This window comes from Pituophis catenifer, unplaced genomic scaffold (genome assembly GCF_029215685.1).
Source record: "Pituophis catenifer annectens isolate HBS135680 unplaced genomic scaffold, rPitCat1.0.hap2 SCAF_1, whole genome shotgun sequence".
In the NCBI taxonomy this organism is placed as follows: Eukaryota; Metazoa; Chordata; class Lepidosauria; order Squamata; family Colubridae; genus Pituophis; species Pituophis catenifer.
The window spans coordinates 33,110,846-33,136,587 of record NW_027256881.1 but is presented as its reverse complement, the minus strand read 5'-3'; the positions used below and the strand labels follow the sequence as shown (position 1 = coordinate 33,136,587).

General features: G+C 37.5%; 1 protein-coding gene across 1 annotated transcript; it reads left to right on the top strand.

The window, feature by feature from the left end:
• The first annotated feature begins 525 nt into the window (after positions 1–525).
• ERLEC1 (endoplasmic reticulum lectin 1) lies at positions 526–24,107 on the top strand. Its single transcript, XM_070947648.1, has 14 exons — positions 526–742; positions 5,152–5,256; positions 6,249–6,329; positions 6,938–7,015; positions 7,174–7,237; positions 11,912–11,952; positions 13,820–14,043; positions 14,683–14,812; positions 15,631–15,792; positions 18,494–18,553; positions 19,884–20,008; positions 20,536–20,613; positions 21,054–21,129; positions 23,831–24,107. The coding sequence occupies exons 1-14, from the start codon at positions 569–571 to the stop codon at positions 23,900–23,902; spliced, it is 1,470 nt and encodes a 489-aa protein (XP_070803749.1). The 5' UTR covers positions 526–568; the 3' UTR covers positions 23,903–24,107.
• Positions 24,108–25,742: the final 1,635 nt, after the last annotated feature.

Genomic DNA, 25,742 nt, shown 5'->3' with positions numbered 1-25,742 from the left:
TAATTGTTGGCCAAGGATTGATAGCAGCAGACCGGTGTGTGTGTGTGTGTGTGGTGAGAAGAAATCTTAGCCAGAAAGAGCCGAACTCTATGAAAAGCGGGGTGTTTCAAGGAGAGGAGGGGAGGAAAAAAGTCTCTTTGAAGGCCATTCGTGGTTGTGACAAGGCTCAGCACCACAAAAATAATTAGCTTGAGGTGTTAGGTGTTAAGGATCTGTACGTTTCGCTCTTATTTTTTTAATCCCCGTGGGGCAACCGAAACAACAATAACAACAAAAATAAATAAATAAAAGCCGAGGACAGCGGAAACTAAACTCCACTGCCGGTAACTCTAGGACAGAGGTCTTCAAACTTGGCCGCTTTAAGACTTGTGGACTTCAACTCCCAGAATTCCCCAGCCAGCGTCTTAAAGCGGCCAAGTTTGAAGACCAGTGCTCTAGGATTTCAGTGGAGGGAGAGAAAAAAATTAATCACGTGCTTTCCTCCTCCGGAAGTAGACGTGGCCGGCTTCTTTGGGCGTTAGGTGATTGGTAGTTGCCGGCCGTGTTGGACTGGCTCCCGCCGCAGAGAATGAAGCGGAGAAAGCCGGAGTCCCGCAGGGGGGCTGTGCTGGTGAACCTCTTGCTGTGGGGGCTCCTGGAAGCGAAGGCGGCGGCGGCGACGGTCGGGGGCAGCCGGTCCCTCCAGCAGTTTAACGACGACGTGCCTTTCCGAGTAAACTGGCCGGGCAGAGAATTCATCCTGGTGGGTGGCTCTCTGGCTGGAGATGGGACTTTTAAAAGACCGGGAGAAACAGAGGGAAAGGGGGCGAGGGGCGGGAAGAGGGACCCTGCGGAAGAGAGGCGAGGCGGACCGGCGTTGGCCAGGTTTTCCTAAGATTGGCTCGAACTGAAGGGGAGGATTACGGGCGAAGAAAGACCCCCGCTTTAACTTTTGGCTTGTTGCCTTGGACCAGGGGTGGGCTATTCAGCAGGTTCTGGGGAACCGGTAGCAGAAATTTTGAGCAGTTTGGAGAACCGGCTAACACCACCTCTGGGAGGGGAGGGGAAGGAATGGGGATTTTGCAGTATCCTTCCCCCAGGAGTGGGGAGGGGAGGGAATGGGGATTTTGCAGTATCCTTCCCCCAGGAGTGGGGTGGGAATGGAGATTTTGCAGTATCTTTCTCCCAGGAGTGGGGTGGGAATGGAGATTTTGCAGTATCCTTCCCCCAGGAGTGGGGAGGGAATGGGGATTTTGCAGTATCCTTCCCCCAGGAGTGGGGTGGGAATGGAGATTTTGCAGTATCTTTCTCCCAGGAGTGGGGTGGGAATGGAGATTTTGCAGTATCCTTCCCCCAGGAGTGGGGTGGGAATGGGGATTTTGCAGTATCCTTCCCCCAGGAGAGGGGAGGGAATGGGGATTTTGCAGTATCCTTCCCCCAGGAGTGGGGTGGGAATGGGGATTTTGCAGTATCCTTTCCCTGGAGTGGGCTGGGAATGGAGATTTTGCAGTATCCTTTCCCTGGAGTGGGCTGGGAATGGAGATTTTGCAGTATCCTTTCCCTGGAGTGGGCTGGGAATGGAGATTTTGCAGTATCCTTGCCCGTGGAGTGGGGTGGGAATGGAGATTTTGAAATTTTTTTGCAAACATTTTGTCACCATTCGAGGAGACATTGTCAGTGCGTTTTGAATTGGTGTTGTCTTTCCTCTTTTTTTTTTTTTTTTTAAAGTAACGGTGATTGATCTCTGTGGGGTTGTCAGTTCCTGTACCTAGTGGAGCCTTTGTGCTCCAAGGCACTTTCTCACACCGAAGGCGAGCTTCTTGTGTCATGCACAGCGAGTCACTCAGAGTCATCTATAAAAGAGAATATTTGTAGTTTAGGGTTGAAATGTGGGGTCCTTGGTGCCTTCTGAGTTTGTTTGTTTGCAGATGTTTCATTATCCTAACTAGGTAACATTATCAGTGCTAGTACTGATGATGTTACCTAGTTAGGTTAATGAAACATCTGCAAGAAAGCAAGCGCAGAGAGCATCAAGGATCCCTCAGAGTCATATTTTTACTATTTTAAACACTCAGTACTGGACATCCTCTATGGCCGTGATGGCAAACCTATGGCACACGTGCCACAGGTGGCATGCAGCATTCTCTCTGTGTGCATGTGAGTCATCGTCCCAGTTCAGCTCTGCCGCGCATGCGCACATGCCTCCCACTGGCCAGCTAATCATTGTGTCTCTGCCACGCATGCATGGGGGATAAAGCACATGAGGGGAGGGGTGTGTGCATGTGCAGAGGGGCACGTGGGGGGCACGCATATGCGGGGGCGGAGTATGTGTGGGGGTAGGGTGTGTGCCGGGAGGCACACACGCATTGCATTTGGGGGGTTCAGGCGCGCTCCAGAAAAGGTTAGCCATCACTGCTCTATGGGAACACTGAATGAGATTGGATGACTGATATGATCCAGCAGGGTTGCTCTTTACCATTGAAGTTGCTGTTATTCTTTTTTAAGTCAATTCCAGTTGCCCCCACAACAACAACAACAACCCTTTGAAGTGGATTGGGCTGAGAGAGAGTGGCCCAAATAATTGTCAGCAATAGATTAGAAAAAATGTAAGTCATTAAGGAAAAAAGGTTGATTTGGTAAATCAAAACTAGCTCAAAATGTCATTTAAAGCTAAAGTCAACATTTCCTCTTAGCTATTTACTTTAGACTTACTGAACCTGGATCTTTTCCAGACATGTTGAACAATTTTCACAGTTCTCCACTAGTGGGCCATACACCTACAGGTTACGCAGTTTGGAGAAGGTTTTAGACAAGTGTTTGTCAATCTCAACAACTTTAAGAAGTGTAGACTTCAACTCCCAAAATTCCCCAGCTATTATTGAGGTTGATAAACATTATATTTTGATTGATTACATGCCATCAAGTTGCCAACTCGTAGCAACCACATAGATAATTTTTTACTTCCTTAGGGTGTCACAGATAATACTTTGCTTTGCACTGCTCTGATCTTTGTAGTTATAGATACTTCACAGTATTTGAATATCCTTTCCAAGGTCTTCAGGGCTATTTTATCAAGTGCTAATCTGCAGTTTATTTTTGATTGCTTGTTTCTTTATAGATGATGGTTAAACCTAACAAGCAGAAGAAACATTGTATAAGACTATAAATATTGTTTAAATAAGGGTGTGTTTTTTTCACTCGTGGAGAATAGCAATAGCACTTGTATACTGCTTCACAATGCTTTACAGTCTTCTCTTAAGTGGTTTACAGAGTCAGCATATTGCCCCCAACAATCTGGGTCCTCATTTTACCGACCTTGGAAGAATGGAAGATTGAGTCAACCTTGAGCCAGTGAGACTCAGACTGCCAGCAGTCAGCAGAAGTAGCCTGCAATACTGCATTCTAACCACTGCATCACTACACCACCAATCCAGAATAAGATGGATTATTGGCCATCTTTTTGGGGTTTATGAGCAAATACTTTTAGAGAAGAATTACATTTTCCATAATTGATGAGATACGTGCCACTGAATTATGTATGTCAAAAATGTTATCTTTCAAGATCTCTGAAGGTTTATCTTCATGGATTCTGCTTTGTTACAGTGCTAAATTGCTAAAGGGCATGATGTACACACAGAAACAAAGCTATGGAGAAAACAACTCAGCAAAGAATACAGTAGGAACAAACAAACAGTGCACAATTTATGTGGATAGGCTGTAAAATAGTAAAACATAACCCTAATTTCCTCTGTGGAAAGGAGTGTCTCCAGAGAATTATGCTTGATAAGTGTTGAAGATTCTCAGATATGTAGACCAATTACTTATTGTATAAGGTGATAAATGTTGGCTATGAGTAGTAGCGATACCTGCTTTCAGGCTGTGGAACTGATGAATCACCCTCTGTACAGCTGAGAGCATATCATGCAACTATTATTTAAGCACTAATTTTTTTTTTTTTGCAAAAGCTGTTTTATAATTGTTATTTATTTATTTATTTATTTATTTATTTATTTATTTATTTATTTATTTATTAAATTTATATACCGCCCTACTCCCGAAGGAGTCAGGGCAATGAACAGCCAAGATAAAATACACATATTACAAATATTAAAAATCATTTAAAATATATTAAATACCATGGCCCAAAAACAAATTTAAAACCCCCAATTTATAAGACAGATTTAAAATTTAAAATGATTTAAAAAGAGGTTAGGACAGGCCAGCCTGCTGGAAAAGGAAAGTTTTAAGGGCACAGCGGAAAGCGTGCAGATCCGGGATCCGCCGTATCTCCGGGGGGAGCTTGTTCCAGATGGCAGGTGCCCCCACAGAGAAGGCTCTCCCCCTGGGGGCCGCCAGTCGACACTGTTTGACCGACAGCACCCTGAGGAGCCCCTCTCTGTCTGTGAGGGGCTACTGATGGCAGAACGTGGTCTCGTAGATATCCTGGTCCTAAGCCATGGAGCGCTCTAAAGATGGTAATCAAAACCTTGAAGCGCACCCGGAAGACCACCGGGAGCCAGTGCAGCTCACGCAGGAGGGGCATCACATGGGAGCGCCACGTTGCTCCCATAACCACCTGCGCGGCCACATTCTGGACCAGCTGGAGCCTCCGGGTGCTCCTCAAGGGGAGCCCCATGTAGAGAGCATTGCAGTAGTCCAGGTGGGAAGTGACGAGGGCATGAGTGACCGTACTTAACGAGTTCCCGATCCAGAAAGGGCCACAACTGGCGAATCAGGTGGACCTGATAAAAAGTCCTCCCGGCCACAGCCATCAAATGCTCTTCTAAAGACAGCTGTGAGTCCAGGAGGACACCCAAGTTGCGAGCTCTCTACGTGGGGGCCAACGACTCGCCCCCAATAGTCAGTAATGGCACCAACTGACTATACCGGGACGTCGGAAACCACAGCCACTCAGTTATATGTTATTTATAAATAATCGAATGTCTTTTTAACTTCTCTAGTCATGGGGTAGAAAGGGAGCTTGCTTTAAAATTTCATTTGTAAACATGACACTGCTTGCATCTTAATCAAATGGCTTATTTAACAATGATGTTTTCTGTAGCTCTAAGTATAGACCCGAATACTGTATATAGCAAGTCTGTAAACTAATTTTTAGCTAACAAAGGCCCGCTTGCTTGTTAGTAATGTTTGTTTGTGTTTCTTCCCCTTAAGCCTACTGCTGGGGTTCTATACAAAGAAGATTATTACATCATTATGACAACAGCAGATAAAGAAAAATACAAGTGCATTCTTCCAGTATTAGCTAATGGAGATGAGGCAAGTTATTCTAGACCCGATTATAGAAACTAACAATAAGTATTGTATAAAATATTTAAGATGCACAGAAGGAATTAAATCCAATACAAGAGCATGCTTCTTTAATTACTGTGAATTGTTAGCATGCCAGGTATGTAACTTGACATAAGGACGTTTTAATTGATAATTGGCAAAAGAACACCTTGTGTTAAAAATTAAACATGCATCATAAAATGCATTTTAACTTGTTCAGTTTGAGTATAGTCTTGAAAGCATATATCTTTTAAGAGCCATCTATACTGCAAATTCTTTTGGAAAATGATTTAATTTGTGATATAAAGTAATCTCATTTTAAAATTGGTTCAATATATTGATTAAATAGAATATGTCATATCTTTTATTAAGATGTTTTTATTTACAATAGGCTACTGAAATATCAAATAAAATCCTTGGACAAATAAGCAATATTATGCTGATAATTTTATCTAGCTGTTAATTTTTTTGATATTAGGAAATAATATTGTTTTATAGGTGGTTTTATAAAGGGTGAGCCTTTGTAGGTCACAACATGGCCATAAAAGGCATGTATTAACTTAGTAAAGATTTATGCTGTAAAAACTATTCTGCAAAATTCAAAAGCAGTTTAATTCAGGGAAGGTATGTCTGGTGTTTATATTCATAAATTCTTCAGATAGTTTAATGGTTTTTTAGATCATGTTCAATTTCTTGAATTTGAATTGAAGAAATTCAGATTGAATCCTGTTCAGTTTTTGAAAAAGTCTATGATATTCTGTTGCATGAATAATAGAAATATTAACTTTCTAATAAATATGAAAGCTGGTTTGGGCCTTGGGTTTATAAATCCTTGATTTATTTTCTAGTAATTTGTTTTTTTCCTGTAGATTTTTAGAAATGTAATAAAATAAATTATACAATGCATATACAATTAATAAAATTCCTAATATTCTTAATTCATTCAAGATAATAATGCTATCCAATTATTTTTATTTTAGGAGGAGGAAAAGGATTATAAAGGGCCAAGCCCAGCTGAACTGTTGGAACCTCTGTTCAAGCAAAGTAGCTGCTCTTATAGAGTATGTTTACTTTGGTTTGAGATAAGTAGTTCTAAATCCCAAATAAATTGATTTAAACACTTATAAATTTGATATACTACGTAAAAATTTGTATTACTTTCCTGTGAAGTTTTTTTAGAATAGCTTTTATTTTAAAAAATGTACATATATATTAAGAAAAACGTTCCTCCATGGTGGGTAGTGCAGAATCTTTCCATCTTTGTGCATATAATAGTCTCACCACAATAATCATATATTAAAATAATCTTCCATGACTCTTTTCTAGCTGTATTCATAAGCCCTGAAACAAAAACTTCTAGCTGTAATTGAGTATTATTCTTTAAAATGCTCTGTATTCCTGCGAGTATTTGAATCTAAAATTATTTAGCTTTTACATGTCCATCAAGCATGATACAACATCCCTTCATATTGTTCCCATTTCCAATATACATTTGGAATGACTTTTTACATTCTAGATAATTTCTCTGGCATTATTTGCCAACAATACCTCATTTTATAAAAATACTCTTTAAGATTGTAGCATAATATAAATATTCAACCCTTTTAAATTGTTAATTTGACTGTCCAAAATCAGAATATATGTGTCAATTCATGGAATATATTTTTAGATTGAATCATACTGGACTTACGAAGTTTGTCATGGTAAACACATTCGTCAGTATCACGAAGAGAAAGAAACTGGGCAGGTATGTATAATTTTACCTCAAATATATTAAAAAAACATTAAATTAGCATTTTGTGCTAAACTTCAGGTCCTTCTAAATAATTGCTTTAACAAAGATTAAATCATTGGAGGAGAAGAGATGGTTATGAAAATAAATGAAAATGTCTTTCTTGTTTATAGAAAATAAATATTCAAGAATATTATCTTGGAAATACGCTGAAAAAGAGCCCACCACTAGATTCAGGTGAGTTACTTTGTTTTTAAGTGCTAATGAATAAAATAGGATGAGTGGCCCATGTTAACACTGTTATTCCGTGAGCTGCACTGGCTGCTAGTTTGCTTCTGCATGCAATTTAAAGCCATATAAATTAACTGAAGAACTATCTCACCCCATTGGGAGCTGCCCTACTTATGCCAGCAGAAGGGGCATGCTTCTGTCAAGGAATTTTGGCTGGCAGGGTCCACAAGAGCCTTTTCTGCCATGGTGCCTGTCCTTTGGATCATTCCCCCCCCCCCCAGTGAGATCCGCTTCCATCCGTGACCTGGCTCTGAACAAGGGTGTATCACGCTGGTGGTGGTTCACGGATTAAGTGAAGACCCCACCTTCCCCCCCTCTCCCCATGTACCCTGGTTCCTTTTTCCCTACCTTTTTAATTGTAATTTTCATTGTTATTAGAACTATTTATTTGTAATGGTTTTACTGGCTTTTATTGTTGTAAGCCATCCAGAGTTGCCTCGAGAGATGGGCAGCAAACAAATCTAATAAATAAATAAATAGCCATTATGACTTATTCATGAAAGAAAATAGTAAGAGTAAGGCTTAAACTGTATAGAAAATACACCTTCTCTAATTCTCAGTGAAAATGTGATTCCAGTAGAAGTTAAACTTCATTAATTACCTCTTTTTTCATTTTATCATACAGGTAGTCCTCAATTTACAACTATTACTGAGCCTTGAAGGACAGTAGTAAATCATGTGGTCTTAAGCAGTCACCACATGACTGAATCTGATTTTACAACCTTTTTTTGGTGGTCATGGTTAAGCAAACACCATGATTGTTAAACAAACACTGCGGTCGTTAACTGAATCCATTTTTCCAGTGGGTGTTTTTTGTCAAAAACTGGAAGTAAACACTGGAAACTGACAAAAAACATCACAAATCACTGTCATGGGACTGCAGAACCCTGCAAAAGGTCATAAATGCAAGCCAGTTGCCAGGTATCCAAAATGTGATCACATGACTACACAGAGGTTGTCATTGGTACTTTTGAAAATGAATTTTAAGTAACTCTGGGAATGTCCATTGTAACTTGGAATGGTTGCTAAGAGAGGACTATCTGAATACTGATGTTATCTTGCTGCTTGATTCCTCGCTTAGAAAGAATTAGTCAATTACATGAAAGAATAGAATAGAATAGAATAGAATAGAATAGAATAGAATAGAATAGAATAGAATAGAATAGAATAGAATAGAATAGAATAGAATAGAATAGAATTCTTTATTGGCCAAGTGTGAATGGACACAAGGAATTTGTCTTGGTGCATATACTCTCAGTGTACATAAAAAGAAAAGATATATTCATCAAGAATCATAAGGTACAACACTTAATGATAGAGGGAACAAATAAGCAATCAAATCATATTAGGAAACAGTCAATATAAATTTTAAGGATACCAGCAATAAGGTTACAGTCATACAGTCATAAGTGGGAGAAGATGGGTAATAGGAACAATGAGAAGATTAATAGTAATGCAGACTTAATAACTAGTTTCACAGTGTTGAGGGAATTATTTGTTTAGCAGAGTGATGGTGTTCGGGGAAAAAACTGTTCTTGTGTCTAGTTGTTCTGGTGTGCAGTGCTCTATAGCGTCGTTTTGAGGGTAGGAGTTGAAACAGTTTATGTCCAGGATGCGAGGGGTCTGTAAATATTTTTATAGCCTTCTTTTTGACTCGTGCAGTATACAGGTTCTCAATGGAAGGCAGGTTGGTAGTAATTGTTTTTTCTGCAATTCTAATTATCCTCTGAAATCTGTGTCTGTCTTGTTGGGTTGCAGAACCAAACCAGACAGTTATAGAGGTGCAGATGACAGACCTCTGTAATTCCTCTGTAAAACTGGATCAGCAGCTCCTTGGGCAGTTTGAGCTTTCTGAGTTGGCACAGAAAGAACATTCTTTGTTGTGCTTTTTTGATGATGTTTTTGATGTTAGGTGTCCATTTTAGGTCTTGAGATATGGTAGAACCTAGAAATTTGAAGGTTTCTACTTTTGATACAATACTGTTGTCTAGTATTGTAAGAGGTGGTACTATGGGAGGGTTTCTCCTAAAGTCCACCACAATTTCTACGGTTTTGAGTGTGTTCAGTTCCAGATCCGGTTGCACCACGTAACTAGTTGTTCAACCTCCTGTCTGTATGCGGATTCATCATTGTCTCAAATGAGACCTATCACTGTTGTGTCATCAGCGAACTTACAGTAGTTTAACAGATGGATCATTTGAGATGCAGTCATTGGTATAGAGAGAGAAGAGAAGTGGAGAGAGAGCACAGCCTTGTGAGGTCCCTGTGCTAATAGTACAGGTATCTGATGTGATTCTGCTTAGCTGTACCTGCTGCTTCCTGTCTGTTAGGAAGCTTATGATCCACTTACAAGTGTGTTCAGGTACTACTAGCTGATTTAGCTTAGTTAGAAGATGGAATGATGGTGTTGAATGCTGAACTAAAGTCTACAAAGAGGATCCTTGCGTAGTCTTTGGAGATTCAAGATGTTGTAGCATGTAGTGCAGAGCCATATTAACAACATCATCTGTTGATCTATTTGCTCGGTATGCAAATTGCAGGGGGTCTAACAGTGGATCCGTGATGGTTTTCAAGTGGGACAGCATAGCCTTTCAAAGGTTTTCATGACTAGAGATGTTAGAGCAACTGGTCTGTAGTCATTCAGTTCCTTGATGGTGGGCTTCTTCGGCACTGGGATGATAGTGGAGCGTTTAAAGCAAGAAGGAACGTAGCTCATCTCTAGCGATTTATTGAAGATATGGGTAAAGATGGGGGCCAATTGGTCAGCACAGACTTTTAATTAAGGAGTTATCTTGTCTGGGCCTGGAGCTTTTCCTGGCTTCTGTCTGTGAAATAGGTCTTGCACTTCCTTTTCTGTGATCACTAGGGGTTGGGAACCCAATGGTATGGGGTCAGTTGTAGGAGGCTTGGCTGTTGTTGATGTGTCTGAGATGGGGGTTGTGGAGATTAGTGGCTGTAGTTTCCTTTCAAACCTGCAGTAAAACACGTTCAGGTCATCTGCCAGTTGTTGATTTCCTTCAGCCTGGGAAGGGGGTTTGCCATAACCAGTGATATTTTTAAGAGTTTTCCACATGTTTGCTGGTTCATTTGTTGAGAACTGATTCATAGTTTTTCAGAGTAGCTTCTTTTCAGAGTAGCATGAGGATTTATTTATTTATTTATTTATTTATTTAGCGTATGGTATATCATACATGGACTAGCAAAATAAATTAACATTTCAACTAGATTAGTAGAGCCCAATGAAACACAAATGTCAAAAAGATCTATGTTCAAATATCAATGTCTAGGCCATTTAACCATTGAAGTGCAGCATTGTTTATATTTTAAAAAATCAGATACTGGACCAATATATGCCCTCCGCTTACAGCCAGTCACTATGTGATCTACAGTTTGAAATGGGACCCTGCAGTCACACCGAGGGGAGGATACTATGCCCCATTTATACAGAGTCCCAGCAGACAACATGTGAGGTGTGAATCCTATTCAGGATTGTCCATTGCTGACGTGGCACCTGTTTTGTGGGTCATTTATATGTCTTCCTATAACTGGTCATTCAGTGACCCATTTGGCTTTCCATTGGGAATTGATGTTAAAGTTGTTGGGCAGAAGTTGTGCAAGTGCCAATCGGGGCTTCCTAGATTTGAGTCTTCCTGCTGATAAATGAGGAAGGTTGGCATGCACCAGAAGGAGTGAATTGTTCACAATTTTTCTGTATTCTCTCACTAGTGCATTGCAGTGCTATTAGGCGCAGAACAGGAAGCCAACAAATTGGAATGGTTTTAATACATCCACTTATAATCCTCATGGTGTTGTTAAATCTGGTGTCTAACTTACTAGTATGGCAGCTGTTAAGCCATACAGGGGCACAGCATCTCCCCTATAGGGCAGCTCTGGGCAGTTTACAGATTATAAAAACAAATAGAAAAATAATTAAATATATTAAAGTATTAAAACCATACAAATTAGAATTTTAAAATTATACAAAATCCAAAATTAAGTGGAATGTGTAACATTTTGTGCACACTACCATAATATAATATATATGAGAGTCAGTTTGGTCTAGTGGTTAAGGCACCAAACTAAAAAGCAAGAGACCATGAATTCAAGTCCTTCCTTAGTCTGAAAGCCAGATGGGTGACCTTGAATCAGTCCCTTTCTCTCACAGAGTAGTTGTTATGGGAAAAATAGAAGGAGAAAGGTGTGTTGGATATGTTCACCACCTTGAGTTTTTTGTGAAAATAATAAAGGGATATAAATAAATGAATAAGATAATAAATGAATTCTATATTCCCCTCAGCTAAGCTCACAGATGGAAAATAAGCCCAAGGTACTTCTTTGTGTTTTAACATTTTATGAAAATGCCTGTTCATGCATTTGTACTTTTTCATAATTATTGAATCAAATCAAGATCCTCAAACCTATAACTAATAATTTATCTTTGAATAGCCATACTATCTTATTCCATACCGACTTTATGTTACACTCAGTCAAGTATTAGAATTGTGCTAAAAGTAAATATTTCTTTCAAAAGATTTAGTTTTCTGGTATAGAGAAATGAAAACACAAGTATTAGTTACTGGTGGTAAGTAGAGGGGTGTTTTTTTTCTCAATATTTTCCAGATCAAGAAGAAAACGAAATTGAAAAAGATACTGCAAAAGAGGCAAGTGAGAAATCTGGAATTTCACTTATCCCATAGCCAGCTTTTCTTAGTAATTCATATCTGCTCTTAAATTTCTGTAGTTCCACTTTTCATTGTGGTTAATGCATGCTTGCTTTTCTTGTAGCATAAGACAAAAGATAATACTGACAAATGTGGTTTTATTTATTTATTCAATTTGATGCCACCCAACTCCAAATTAACTCTGGGAAGCTCACAATATACTAAATATTATTGAAACCAGTGTAATAAGAAGAAACAAACAACAAAACCAAACTAGACCAGAAGAAAAAGCAAGAACAAGATAGTAAACCCAGCAGACACCATAAAATATCCCACCACCTCCATGCAGCAAAGGGGGTTCCAGCCAGCCTAGCCCAAGGCCTGGAAGAATAGCAAGATCTTTTTTTAGTCCTCCAAGCACCAACAGGATGGGAGCCTTATTACAGAAGACAATGTCAAAAAAGTTACTAAGAAGTAAATAAATTTCTTAGTACATTTTTTTTAATAGTCTTTATTTACATTTTCCTTTAAAAACAAACAAAAAATAACAATACACCATATAAATAACGTACAACACAAAGAACATTACAAATAACACACAAGTGATAGGTACAGATGGTACCTTCATATCTGAGTATTCAATATAATATTACATTCCAGGGGAGATAGAGCAACTCATCTCTCTTAATATATCAATTAGGTCTAACCGACCTCACTTAATATAGTTTCCTCCTTAACAATCCTTCCATATTTATTTTGGGTTATGATATTCTCTTCTCTAGCCAAATATATAATTTCTCCCAGGATAAACATGTTTGTGTTTGGTCCTTATCTTTTAATTTTTTGGTTAATTTATCAGCTTCTGCACAATCCAGGGTCTTTTTTATGATTGCTTCCTCTGATGGGATATTCTGGTTTTTCCAATGTTGAGCGTATATCAATTTCGCTGCTGTAATAATGTGAAGAGCTAAATACCATGAATCTTTCTTGATCTTATCTGGTTTGGAGCCGAGCAAGCATGTCTCTGGTGACCATTCAATTTTTTGTTCTAAAATCTCATTCAACCATTTTTTAATTATCCCCCAAATTTTTTTTTGCTTCCTGGCATGTCCACCATTGATGATAATACGTGCCTTTTTCTTGCCCACATTTCCAACAAACTGCCGATTGTCCAACAAACATTTTAGCCAGTCTATAAGGGGAGAGATGCCACCTATATATCATCTTATAGATATTTTCCTTGTAGGTCGTGGAGACTACTAATTTCATATTTTCCCACCATATCCCTTGCCATTTATCTAAGTGAATAGAGTACCCAAAATTTTTCCCCCAAGCAATCATTGTGTCTTTGATTATCTCATCACCTATCTCTAATTCCATTAGTAATTTATAACTTTTTGAAATCATGCCTTTTTCTTGGCCCATCAAAATTTTATCTAATTTTTGTAACTCCACATATATGCCTTTTCCATTTCTGTCTTTTTTGAATTTGGATTGGATCTGCAAATAGGTCCACCAATCTATTTGTATTCCTAATGAATTCAATTCCTGTTTGGATTTTAGTTTACTCTGTACATTCAATAAATCCTTGTATGTTAATTTCTTTGTTGGGTTATAAAGTTTGGGATATGTCAATGCTTCCACAGGAGATATCCAGCATGGTGTTTTAATATAATATTTTTTACTGATCTTTTCCCAATTTCGAATTAGAATGTTTCTTATGTAATGTCTAGTAAACCATTTACTTTGTAAATTTCTTAGTACTTTTGATTACATTCAGACCATTTGGTTTTCTCTATGGTGAAAGACTATTTGTATCACTTTCCAAGGTAATGCTTATATTTCTCTCTATATTTTACAAATCTAGATTCCAACAAAAAACATAGAAGGGCAGATGACTCCATATTTTCCTGTAGGAATGGGAAATGGCACACCTTGTAGCCTGAGACAAAACCTTCCCAGATCAAGCACAGTGATGTACGTCTGCCACCCAGAAGCAAAGCACGAGATACTTTCTGTGGCTGAAATCACTACTTGTGAATATGAAGTGGTTATTTTGACTCCTCTGTTATGCAGCCACCCTAAATACAGGTAAGGAATTGAGACAACAGCTATCGTTGTAGGCTAGAATTAAAATAAAATGTTCTATAACTATCTTTTTTAATTCTTCTTATCACCACTCTTAGTAGTGTTTCCAGATTATTGCTTTAGGTGAGATTTACTTTACTCTTACAAAATGAAGTACTCAAGGCAAGTTCTGTCCTTTTCCCCCTATAAAATAAGGGGATCACTAATCCATGGTATATTATTTCTCTGCCACTTTTTCCTCTTTCTTTCTGCATGACTGCTCGTTATTTGTATTTCTTATATCCAAGAATGCTTGCCTCACTTTTACAGGCATAGCTAGAGAGAAGTCAGTGGACTTAACCAGACAAACATGACAAATAAATACATTTTAGCTTTTTTAATATTGCACTCCAGGCTATGATTTAAACATGTGATTCCTATGTGATATTTTCCTATGACCCACAGATCACCAATGTATGCCATTTTATACACACCAATTGAAAGCTTAGGTGCCTATGACACTATACTAAAATACCATCTTAACATTCTGGATGGACTTAGGTGCATTTTTTCTACTTTATCTAAATATGCATTACACTCTGAGCCACTGTATGCTGTGATTATTGAGAAGCTCAGTATAAACTTTTCTTGTTCTTTGGACAGATTCAGAGCTTCCCCGGTGAATGACATATTTTGCCAGTCGCTGCCAGGATCACCACTTAAACCTCATAAATTGGAGCATCTAGAACAGCAGCAAGAAATGATGAAGATGCCATTTAGAAGAGCCAAAGAGGTTGGAAACTGGAAGTGCGGGCATTGATGTCATGTTTGGGGCATACATTGCAACCACCCTCTATCATATCTGGCTTTTTTGTTACTATATGTGTACATACTATTTAAAAAAAACAAAAACAGAAAACGTTTAGAAGGCTGTTCAATTCCAGATGACTTTGGGTGGCAAATAACAACAAAAACAAAATATGAAAATAATTAATCAAGAAAAGTACAGTAATTAACCTGAAGGGAATAATCCATATCCTTGCACACATACTATTAATTAGCAGCCATTGAGCCTCATAAACCCTTTTAAGTCAGTTCTGAATCTGCCTGCCTTTAACATCAGTGGATGACCTAATATTGACAAAGAGGAAGAAGACTTCTGTGTAGCTATATTATTTATGTTATGCTTGCTCTTATATACCTCTCAGACAAAACCAAAGTTATTTTTCCTGTTTGTATGCATTGTTAGTATGCAGAAGCAAAGAAGATTGTGAGATTGACACATTATTATCATTACATTAGAGCAGCCATAGCTTTGTTGCCTGGATATAACAGAATTGTAATCAAACATAGCTGGAGAGCATTAGATTAAAAAAAAACATTCACATTTAGAACACTGCATTCCTTGGGTTTTTTGCTTGCATTTATATATTGTAATTTGGTCCCTGAAATTAATATTTTATATATTTAAGACTATAATGTGAGTGCGGCGTGTGAGTATTTTCTGATACAGACAGAGGATGCTGACTAAGGCTCCCCTGGCATTAATCTTAATGTGCATGGTAAGGAAACATCAGTTGTCTTTAAATCTTAGTAATTTTTAATTTGCAGGAAGAAATCAATTCAGCAAAAGAAGAAAAATTTTCCTCCTTCCACAAGCCGGTTGCTGTTGGAACCTCCCAGCTCTTAACAGTTGGAACAACACACATCTCCAAACTGACAGATGAACAGCTCATTAAAGAATTTCTTAGTGGGTCTTATTGCTTCCATGGGGTGAGAGAATCACAATTTATGAACCTTTTTTTATATACATTTTATATGATTTGCAGGGTTTGTATACAATCCGGATATGGAAGTGATTTTCTATATCTCAAAGCAGACTTTATGAGGCTTATACATACCTGTTTCTGAAATAATTATAATACTTTAAAAAATAGCCCTCATGAGAGTCTCAAACAGGTTCCACTCATAGTTTTATTACCTCCAATGTTTCCCTTTTGCGTACAATTCCTTTTTTAAAAAGTCCAAAACTTTATAAACAAATATGTACTCAGTGTGTATGGATCACATTTTCCCAAATGTAGCTCTCAAAAAGCTTTCTCTTGGCTGCCATTTCTCCAAACATATGTATGGTTTAAGGAATTCTTGGGATCAGCCAAAGAAAAGACAACACATTGGGTCTTTATTCATAGCATAATCAAGGATAAAAGGAGATTGGACTCTCTACCAAATGGACTCAATGAGGTAATTAGACATCCCTATTAATACATTTAAATAGAATTTAACTCCCCTTTTTTCTGCCTTCAGAACAGCATAATGTATTGTTTTATTACTTAATTGCATTTACCATTCTGAGTTTAACCCTCTACCAATAACATGTCACTTTTACTAATATATCAGTAAGGTTATATTAGAAGAGCCTTGGTAGTACAGTGGTCTAAAGCACCCTGTTATTAAGACCAGCTGCCTGCAATTACTGCAGGTTCGAATCTCGCCAGGCTCAAAGTTGACTCAGCCTTCCATCCTTTCTAAAGTAGGTAAATTGAGGACCCAGTTGTGGGGGCAATAAGCTGACTTTGTATAAATATAGGATGAAGGCTATTGCTTAGCACATTGTAAGCCGCCCTGAGTCTCCGGAGAAGGGCGGCATATAAATCAATTTTTTTTAAAAAAAAAAAAAAAAGGTAAAGGTAAAGGTTCCCCTCGCACATATGTGCTAGTCGTTCCTGACTCTAGGGGGCGGTGCTCATCTCTATTGCAAAGCCAAAGAGCCAGCACTGTCCGAAGACATCTCCGTGGTCATGTAGCTGGCATGACTAAACGCCAAAGGTGCACGGAACACTTTGGCCTTCCCACCAAAAGTGGTCCCTATTTTTCTACTTGCATTTTTAATGTGCTTTCAAACTGCTAGGTTGGCAAAAACTGGGACAAGTAATGGGAGCTCACTCTGTTACGCAGCACTAGGGATTCGAACCACTGAACTGCTGACCTTTCGATCAACAAGCTCAGCGTCTTAGCTACTGAGCCACCATGTGTGTGCCTATCTTAAGCGGTAGTTGCTGTTAATTTCCCCAAAAAGTTAATGAAAGGCTTTAGTTAATACTCAACTGGCAACCTTTTATGGTTAGCACAATCTTGATGTTCTGCTTGGTGTCTTCTACTCCTCTCTTTCCAGGCATTTGTAACAGACAGAAAAATCCCTTGCCATACTTTTCTCAGTATAATGATTTCTGTGCCATCTTCTCTTTGATGATCTTGAACAATCCAGGAATCTTCAGCAACTAAGGTTGCTTAAGCCCAATTTTACCCGGAAACCATTTTATCCTTTCCTTTCATTCCAACCCCAATTGCTTCCTACTAGATTATAACCCTATCTCTGTGCAAGAGAGCGTATATGATTAATCTAATATGGTTTTATTTTCCTCAGCTTTTTTCCAGGCTCAGCTGATCAGCATAATGCAGTTTGTATGTCTAGAAAATTGGCAGGAAGAGAATGTCCAGAGGCAGATGATGCCCATCTTTTCCATTTTACATATGTGCATATATTCCCCATAGAATAATTTAAGGCACCCTTAAATTATTCTCATTCATAATACAGAATATTGGGCATATGCGTGCCAAGCATTAGAACACCCATTCTGAGTTTAAAAGGAGGCTCTTCTTCATTTTGATATGGTTTTCTGTATATCAATAGGGAAAAGGAGAGGGAACAGTTAACTTAAATCTTAAGGAAAACAATATATGACTTGGAAGTAAATGCATTGCTTTGTACTGCATGCATTTTTTAATATCTCAAGAGCCTACAATCTAATGATACTCAATTTTAATACATGTTTCAAAATAAAACTGGAATTTTGCAATACAGAAAGTGAAATAGAAGTATCAGATGGGGTAGAGGGAATTATTTAAACAGTACTGTTTGTCAGACTAGAACAAATACTAATCAGTCTAGTTCTCATGGTGAGCAATCTATTTCTGGTCAATATAACTTGGGTGCTGAACTATAACATAAGTACAGAAGGCTTATCTGTGTAATGTCAATCTTGTTAATTTGCATATTTTGTATAAATAAAAGTGTTGTAAAGGAAGTCTTAGCATGAGACCAGAAATCACCTTTTTATCCTTTTATCTCAAAAACTTTGGCAAAGCACATTTCATAGATTAAAATTGTCTAAGCTTCCAGAACAGAGCAAAGTGGAAATTGTGGCTTATTTAATTTCAGTTTGGTCTAGTGGTTAAGGCACGAGGAAAGTGTAAGTTCTAGTCTTGCTTTAGCCATGAATTCCAGCTGGGTGACTTTGGACCAATCACTCTCTCTCAATCCAATCCACCTCACATGGTGAGTGCTAGATATGTTCATCCCCTTGACTTATTTATAAAAATAATAAGGGTGAAATAAAAATACACAAAATATATTAGTAGTTGTACTACTGAATTTTACTCTGTCTAAATGTTATAAACCTGTTTCTTTTAGGGTGTTGGCTGGTGGAGATATGAATTCTGCTATGGCAAGTACGTGCATCAGTATCACAAGGTATATATAAATAATCATTGGTAGTCTGTTCCACTAGATGGCTACATGATTCTGTTTTTGTCCATAAAGAAGAATATGAAAGTACAGATTTAAAGTTCATAAATTCATTGTTGCCTTTACTACTGGGCTCTATAGAGATGAAACATAGGAAGTCACCTAACACTATATTAGATCTTTGGCTCCCCTAACGCAGCATTCTGCCCTGGAGGTGATCTGTTCAGCACCGCTTACAGGTAACTCTGTGGCTTGATCCCCGAAATGGGCAGAAATATTCATTCGTCACCCACCCTTCCCCACCCCTTTTTTGTCTTTTTTTAATTTTGTCCCAAGGAGTCAGGGAAGGGGAAGGAGATAGATTATTCCTATTTTTAATCTATTTTTATTGTACATAGTATCTTTTCTTCTCCCATCTCAAAACCTTTTCAGGATTGTTTTGGTCAGAAAGGTTTTTGAAAATATTTTCCCTTTCATTTCTGTCCATTTCAGATTTTCTCTTTTTATCCGCTCCTGCATTTATCTTCTCTCTGGGCATTCTCTTCAGAATGAAATAAAGAGTAACATCTTCCTTATCTCTGGCCTACATAAACTCGGAACAGTTCTTTTGGGTTTCAGCAATCTTCACATCTGTCTACTCTCAAAGATAGAATCTGACACCTACTGCATGCAAAACACATGCAGCTGCATCAAGCTATAACTGTATGAGGTTCATGCTGTAATAAAAATGGACCAATATTCAGTTATGTGCCTTGGTCTGTCTCTGATATTGTCAACCCAGGATGGGCAAACCAGTAGCCAGGCATTAAAGCAATGGTAGCATTTGGGTGGTTAGAGATGTTACTTTAATTCTGCCTCATAATTCCGTAAATGCTAAGAATGGACTGTTGGACACTTACCATGAAGAGGGTTTTCAGTTTGTTATGATGGAGGTGTCCAAGTATAATTAATCACTCTTATTGCTCAAGGGGAAAGGGATCATACGACTTAAAGTCACCTATTACATTACTAATTCCCAGATCCTCCTTCCTGTCTTCATTCAGCCAACCACCCTTTACTAAGAATAGCAGAACATGCTCATCAAGACAAAACTAAGGATAAACAAAAGAAAAACAGACTTCTAGTTAGTTAAAACCATTGCCATTTAAATATAACGTGGAAAGCCTAGTTGAAGCCAATTGGATTCATAAGGGTATTTTTACCATATGGAAACTGTCACAACAGCATGAATATTGATTATTGTCTACCTTAGAATTTCTGTTTAGGGTGGTGTAGAATACAGACTTATGCATGAATTTTTAAATAAGTTACCAAGAAAATAAATTACTTATTTTAGGATAAAGAAAATGGCAAAACAACTATAGTTGTGGGGACATGGAACAAAGAGGAACACCTTGAATGGGCACAAAAGAATGTGGCTAGAACATATCACCAGAAAGACGATGACCTGCAAACAGTCAAGTATGCACAATTTGGCTTTAAAACTATGGCTTAGAAAGAAGTACAAGCTGGTTTGTACTTGTAAAAATAAGTGTAGACTGCAGCTGACTTTTAAGTCCCGGTTTCTTTCACTATCCAACCCAGGATGGAATTTTCAATGTTGCATAATATTGTATCTCATGCTTTTAAATTTTTAGATGCCCCTTCACTGTATCTTGGAAAAATATTTATCAACCCACTTATAGATGGATGGGTGGGTATTGCTGCCTTTCTAAGAAATGCTGGTTGTAAAGATGGATTGTATATTATATTCTTTTGTATTGAAGACATATTTGAGATAAGCAAAAATAATTAAATTTAAATGCAAGGTATCTAAAAGTGCTAAATATTGTATAATTTTTTTTGATATTCAACTCTAGTTGAGAGTTTTGTTCATACATTTTATAGTAATTGAAAGCAAATATGAAAGCTCTAAGCTTTGGACCTTAAGCAGTAAGTTTTAAATGTGATTATTGCAATCAGAGTCTAAGTTGTAACTTTCCTGACAGGATGGTATCTCACTACTATGGCAATGGAGATGTTTGTGACTTAACTGACAAACCTCGACAAGTGACTGTGAGACTGAAGTGAGTTACACTTAAAATACTGTTTGTACTGACTAATTGAGCTATATGTTTCCTAAGGAAAAAAGATGTCTGAACCCTTAAAGTGCTGTTATTTTCCATTACTAATTATTGGGCACAATAATTTGAGAATTACCTGCAAGGCAAGTGCTAGCACTGATGATGTTACCTATTTGGGTAATGAAATGTCCACAAGAAAACAATCAAGCTCAAAGAGAACCATGCAATTCTGAGCTACAAGAATGCTCTTCTAAATACCAGATTCACTGGGAAATGTTATTTATCTAAAAGCGTAATTCTTTGCTCATATTGCAGCAAGATTTGCATCATCTTTAGAGATGATTCATAGGCCACTATACTAACGGAAAATCTTGGAGCTTGAAGAAGTCTGTTAACCATTTTCTTAATCTGCTTTGTCTATTAACACACTTTCCTGTTTTAAGGTGCAAAGAATCTGACTCTCCTCATGCTGTAACTATATATATGGTGGAGCCTCATTCCTGCCAGTATATTCTTGGGGTATGTATTTGAGATCTTGATCTAAACTACGTTGACTTCTAAGGGAAAAATCTCCCATGAAAAATGTATTTCATCTAGAGAAACATGAAAGTTCTGGTAAACTTGTAGTTTTTCATTAATATGGACCTAATGCCTTTGGAAATATGACACGGTGCGTTTTTCTAGAGCAGGGGTGTCAAGCTCGTGGCATCATGTCACATGACGTATTGTGATTTTTTTCCCCCTTCGCTAAACGGGGGTGGGTGTGGCCAGCTCGTGACGCATCCAGGCTGTGTTTTGACAACCCTGTTCTAGAGCATTAGGAATGGAGTGACATGACAACAATGTGGCATAGATGTCAGATGTGTACTATAATGCTTTTCCATAAGTTTTTATTTATTGGTAATAGTCTCTGTGATATTAAGTACATTTCAAATGATTATGGGGGCAATAAATTGACTTTGTATAAATATACAAAAGTATGAAGGCTATTGCTTAACGCATTGTAAGCCGCCCTGAGTCTCCAGAGAAGGGCGGCATATAAATCAAATTTAAAAAAAAAAAAAGACTTCGAGAGTTAGGGCAAAGAAATGCTATCTATGCAGGGAATGGTCAAATAAGTGAGGGCATAGCCCACAGCTGCATAATGGATGTAGAAAGAGACTAAGAAGGGACCCTCCTTAGCTTCTCAAGATATAAAGGAGATAGCATGAGATTTGTATGCTCAGACTTGCAAGATTCTGTTAACCTAGCCTTACAATAAAGCAGAATTAGCCTGTCTGGTCATGTTTCCTATTTGGAGTACCCAGGAAGACCAACAGATTTTTTTTAGTTTTTGCAAAAATATATTTTATCCCAAATAAAATATTTAAATGTTAAAAACATTGGGAACAATTGGGAATATTACATTGGCGCATTGGCAGGGGAAGAAGGCAAGAATTAAAATAAAATACCTTCAAGATACATGAGAGAAAGGAGGACTAGGATTAACGGATTGGGAACTGTACTATAAAGCTGCATCATTGACTTGGATAAGAGATTGGATAGAGCTTAAAAACAAAAGAATATTAACATTAGAGGGCTTTGATTTGCAGAGAGGTTGGCACACTTTTTTGTGGGAAGGGAGAAATAAACATCATGGATACTTCCAATGACACATTATTAGAGAAGCACTATATAAAACATGGCAAGAGATTAGAAAAGTACATTATAACAAAATTCCAGGATTGTTATCGACCATGGAGGCGCAGATCTACCCGAATGCCATGGACAAGGAGAAAATGAAAACCTATAAAGAATTGCTGAACAGCGGAGGAGAGTTAAAATCAAGACAAGAACTGAAAGAACAGGGTATAGACATTGATTGGTGGCCATATTTACAGATAGAATCCAGGTACAAGACAGACCTGGTACAATTCGGATTCCAAAAAGAGCCATATGAACTACAAAATTTTACAAGGAACAGATGATAAATTGATAACTAAAATTTATAATTACTTATTAAAATATAAATTAGAAGAAGAAGTGGTTAAAGAAAATATGATAATTTGGGCGAAAAATTTTGGACATAACATTGAATTGGACAAATGGGAAAAATTATGGAAAGTAAACTATAAACTAACAATGTCTATACCCTACAAAGAGAATATGTATAAAATGTTCTACCGGTGGCACCTCCCGCCTGCGCACCTAGCAAAAATGTTTCCGAATACCTCCTCAAATTGCTGGAAGTACAAATCACAAAAAGGAACTTACTACCATATGTGGTGGTCATGCCAGAAGGCAAAACAATTCTGGCATGCAATAAAGATACAAATAGAAGAAATCACAAATCAGAAATTGGAAATGAAATCGGAAATCTTCTTATTAGGAATACTTACACGCCATTACGAAAAAGAAATAAAATATCTAATAATCTACATATTAACAGCAGCACGGATAGTCTTTGCTCAAAACTGGAAACATGAAGACACACCAATGGAAAACAAAATAATCAACAAAATTATGGAATGTGCAGAAATGGATAGACTTACGAAAGAATTGCAGGAAAAAGATGAAACAGACTATTATTTAGTATGGCAGAGATGGTATAACTGGTTGGAGAAAAAGAAAGGAATACAAAAATAGGGACACAAAACAGAGGTCAAAATTCATAGACAAGAATTGGGTACCAATTAAGAAAGATAGTTAATTTAACATGGAATTTATGATATTGTTTTATACGTAAACATATAGAGGTATAGATAAGAATATAAATACAGTCTACCGATGTAACAAATTGGAAAAAGGAGTCATAAGACTTGATTTGTTTATTTGTTTTGTATGTTGCATTGTTGTATCTATGTTTGTTCGTTATTTTTAACCAATAAAAAATAAAATTAAAAAAAATAAAAACATTGGGCACAATTCAGCCAAAACTTTAAGACCTCTACACAGGCTGTTAATTAAAATAGTTGTGAGCAAGTCCGTGGGATTTAACTTTTTTTGGGAGCCTTGTTGAGAATACATAAGGTGTTCAAAATGTTTGACCGGTCATATTCTGATTGCAAGATTATCCCCAGATACAGCATTATCTTTTTCTAACTCTAGAGCATCAGTTTTATGAGCACTAAGCTTATAGTAGCTTTTTGGTCACAGTTGTTCAATTTGATTTTTTTTTCATGACTTACTTTGCTCAGTTTCATTGTGACTAACATCTTTGTAAATATTTTTTTCTTTCCAGGTAGAGTCACCAGTTATCTGTAAAATTCTGGATACAGCAGACGAATATGGATTGCTTTCTGTGCCAAGTTAATGACATGGTAAATTATTGGACATTCAGAACCACAAAGCTGAAGGAAGAAAAGTACACCTGCAGTTCTCCTTGTGAACCAAGGGTGAAAAGAAGTAGAGTCACAGGAATTCACCAGCAGACAGACAGAAAGAAAAAAAACTATTGTGGATTATTTTGTGAATATTATATGTATATAAGAGACTATGATAAACTTTTTAAAAATTTAAAAAAAATCTAATCTTGGACTCTTTCATTTACTCTAACACAGAATGGAATCTCTTAATATTTACTTTTTCACTTTATGGAAGATGAAAATAAGATTCTGTTTTGATAATATATCAAAATATTGTTAAGAAATTTGTCCTTACTTCAAGAAGAGGAACAACCTAGAACTATTGTTAAGAAATTTCCTTAACAGTAAGAAAAATTAACCAGTGGAATGGCTTGCCTTCAGAAGTTGTGAGTCACCATCACTGGAGGCTTTTAAGAAGAGACTGGACGGCCACTTGTCTGGAATGGTATAGGGTCTCTTGCTTGAGCAGGGAGTTGGACTAGAAGACCTCCAAGGTCCCTTCCAACTCTGTTATTCTATTACATTGGTTTCTTTTGCATAGGAGTTTTTCTGATCTGTTCAGATGATCAGTGATTAATTTTTACCAGAAGATCTCTCTTATGTCTTTGCTATACATTGTGATCCATGAAGGAAACTAAGTGGTTGAAGAGACTTCCATCTCTTTACATAAGGTATTACAATAAGTTTCTTAAATTAATGAGTCCAGATTTGGAGATGCTTCCTAATGCCTTTCTAATCATTCCAGGAAGTACCCTCTCTCTCCAGTTAGATCAGTAGCTGGAAGACTGAAGATTCTTCTGCCTAGTGCTTGCCATTCCCAATTTAATTAGAATGAAATTGATATTATGTTATGTTGCACTGTAGCAGCTTCTGTTAATTATATGTCTTGCCACATTATGCAATTCTTATAGGTATATTCATGCGGCTTCCAGGACTTTATCCACTTCACATACACTCACTCTTCTTCCACCTTGCTCAGTATTATATTTTCTATAAATGCATCAGCCCACCAGATAAGTCCAAAGTACAATAGCTTTTGCATAGTAACTCTATTTTGGCCCTGTCCTTGCTAGTATTAGACATTGAGGTGCCTTCTCAGGACATGCTTTCTAACCCTGATAAACACTCATTTTGTAAAAATGTTTTAAATCTGATTTTCTCTGGTGGGATGTTGATGATGATGATCAGGGTTAGAAGGAATTTTCTTATATCACTGTTACAATAGATCAATAGTTGATGTGGATCGGATTTACAATCAGAAGGAGGATAACTGATTCAAATTCTTACCCAAAAGTTAGTTTGGATTTTTCTGTCACTTTGCCATGTTGAGATTAATCTTTTCTATCCATCCCAAGTAATTCCTACACAGTTCTCCCTTATCCCAATATGTGGCAGTAGTCTTTACAATAGTCTCAACCAATAATGGTTGGTGCTATTTTATAGTCTTGTCTGGGAAGTAAGCTTTTCCACTGGAGCTAGGGATTGATCAAGGAGTTATAGGTCCTAAGTAAGGGACAGATCCTAGCTGATATCAGGAGCCAAGCAGGATTAATCCTGGTCAATATTTGCATAGGAGATCATCTGGATATTCCAGGTCTGCCTAAATAGGGAAGTAAAAAATGCCTCACAGAAAAAGACAACCGAACTTCCTAATTAATTAGTATCAATTTAGGTGTGATGATACTAAGTGCAAAATATATTTATTTAGTAAGCATCATTTTATCTTTATAAAACTTCAGTTTCCTTCTGCTGATAGATTTTTGTTCAACTGATCCTATTGTGTTAAAG

Excerpts from the sequence above, each read along its gene's own strand:
- ERLEC1 (XM_070947648.1), top strand. The coding sequence starts at position 569 with ATGAAGCGGAGAAAGCCGGAGTCCCGCAGGGGGGCTGTGCTGGTGAAC. Across the intron at positions 14,813-15,630 it reads CATTTAGAAGAGCCAAAGAG|GAAGAAATCAATTCAGCAAA; the intron begins GTTGGAAACTGG and ends TTTAATTTGCAG. Across the intron at positions 20,009-20,535 it reads GATGACCTGCAAACAGTCAA|GATGGTATCTCACTACTATG; the intron begins GTATGCACAATT and ends CTTTCCTGACAG.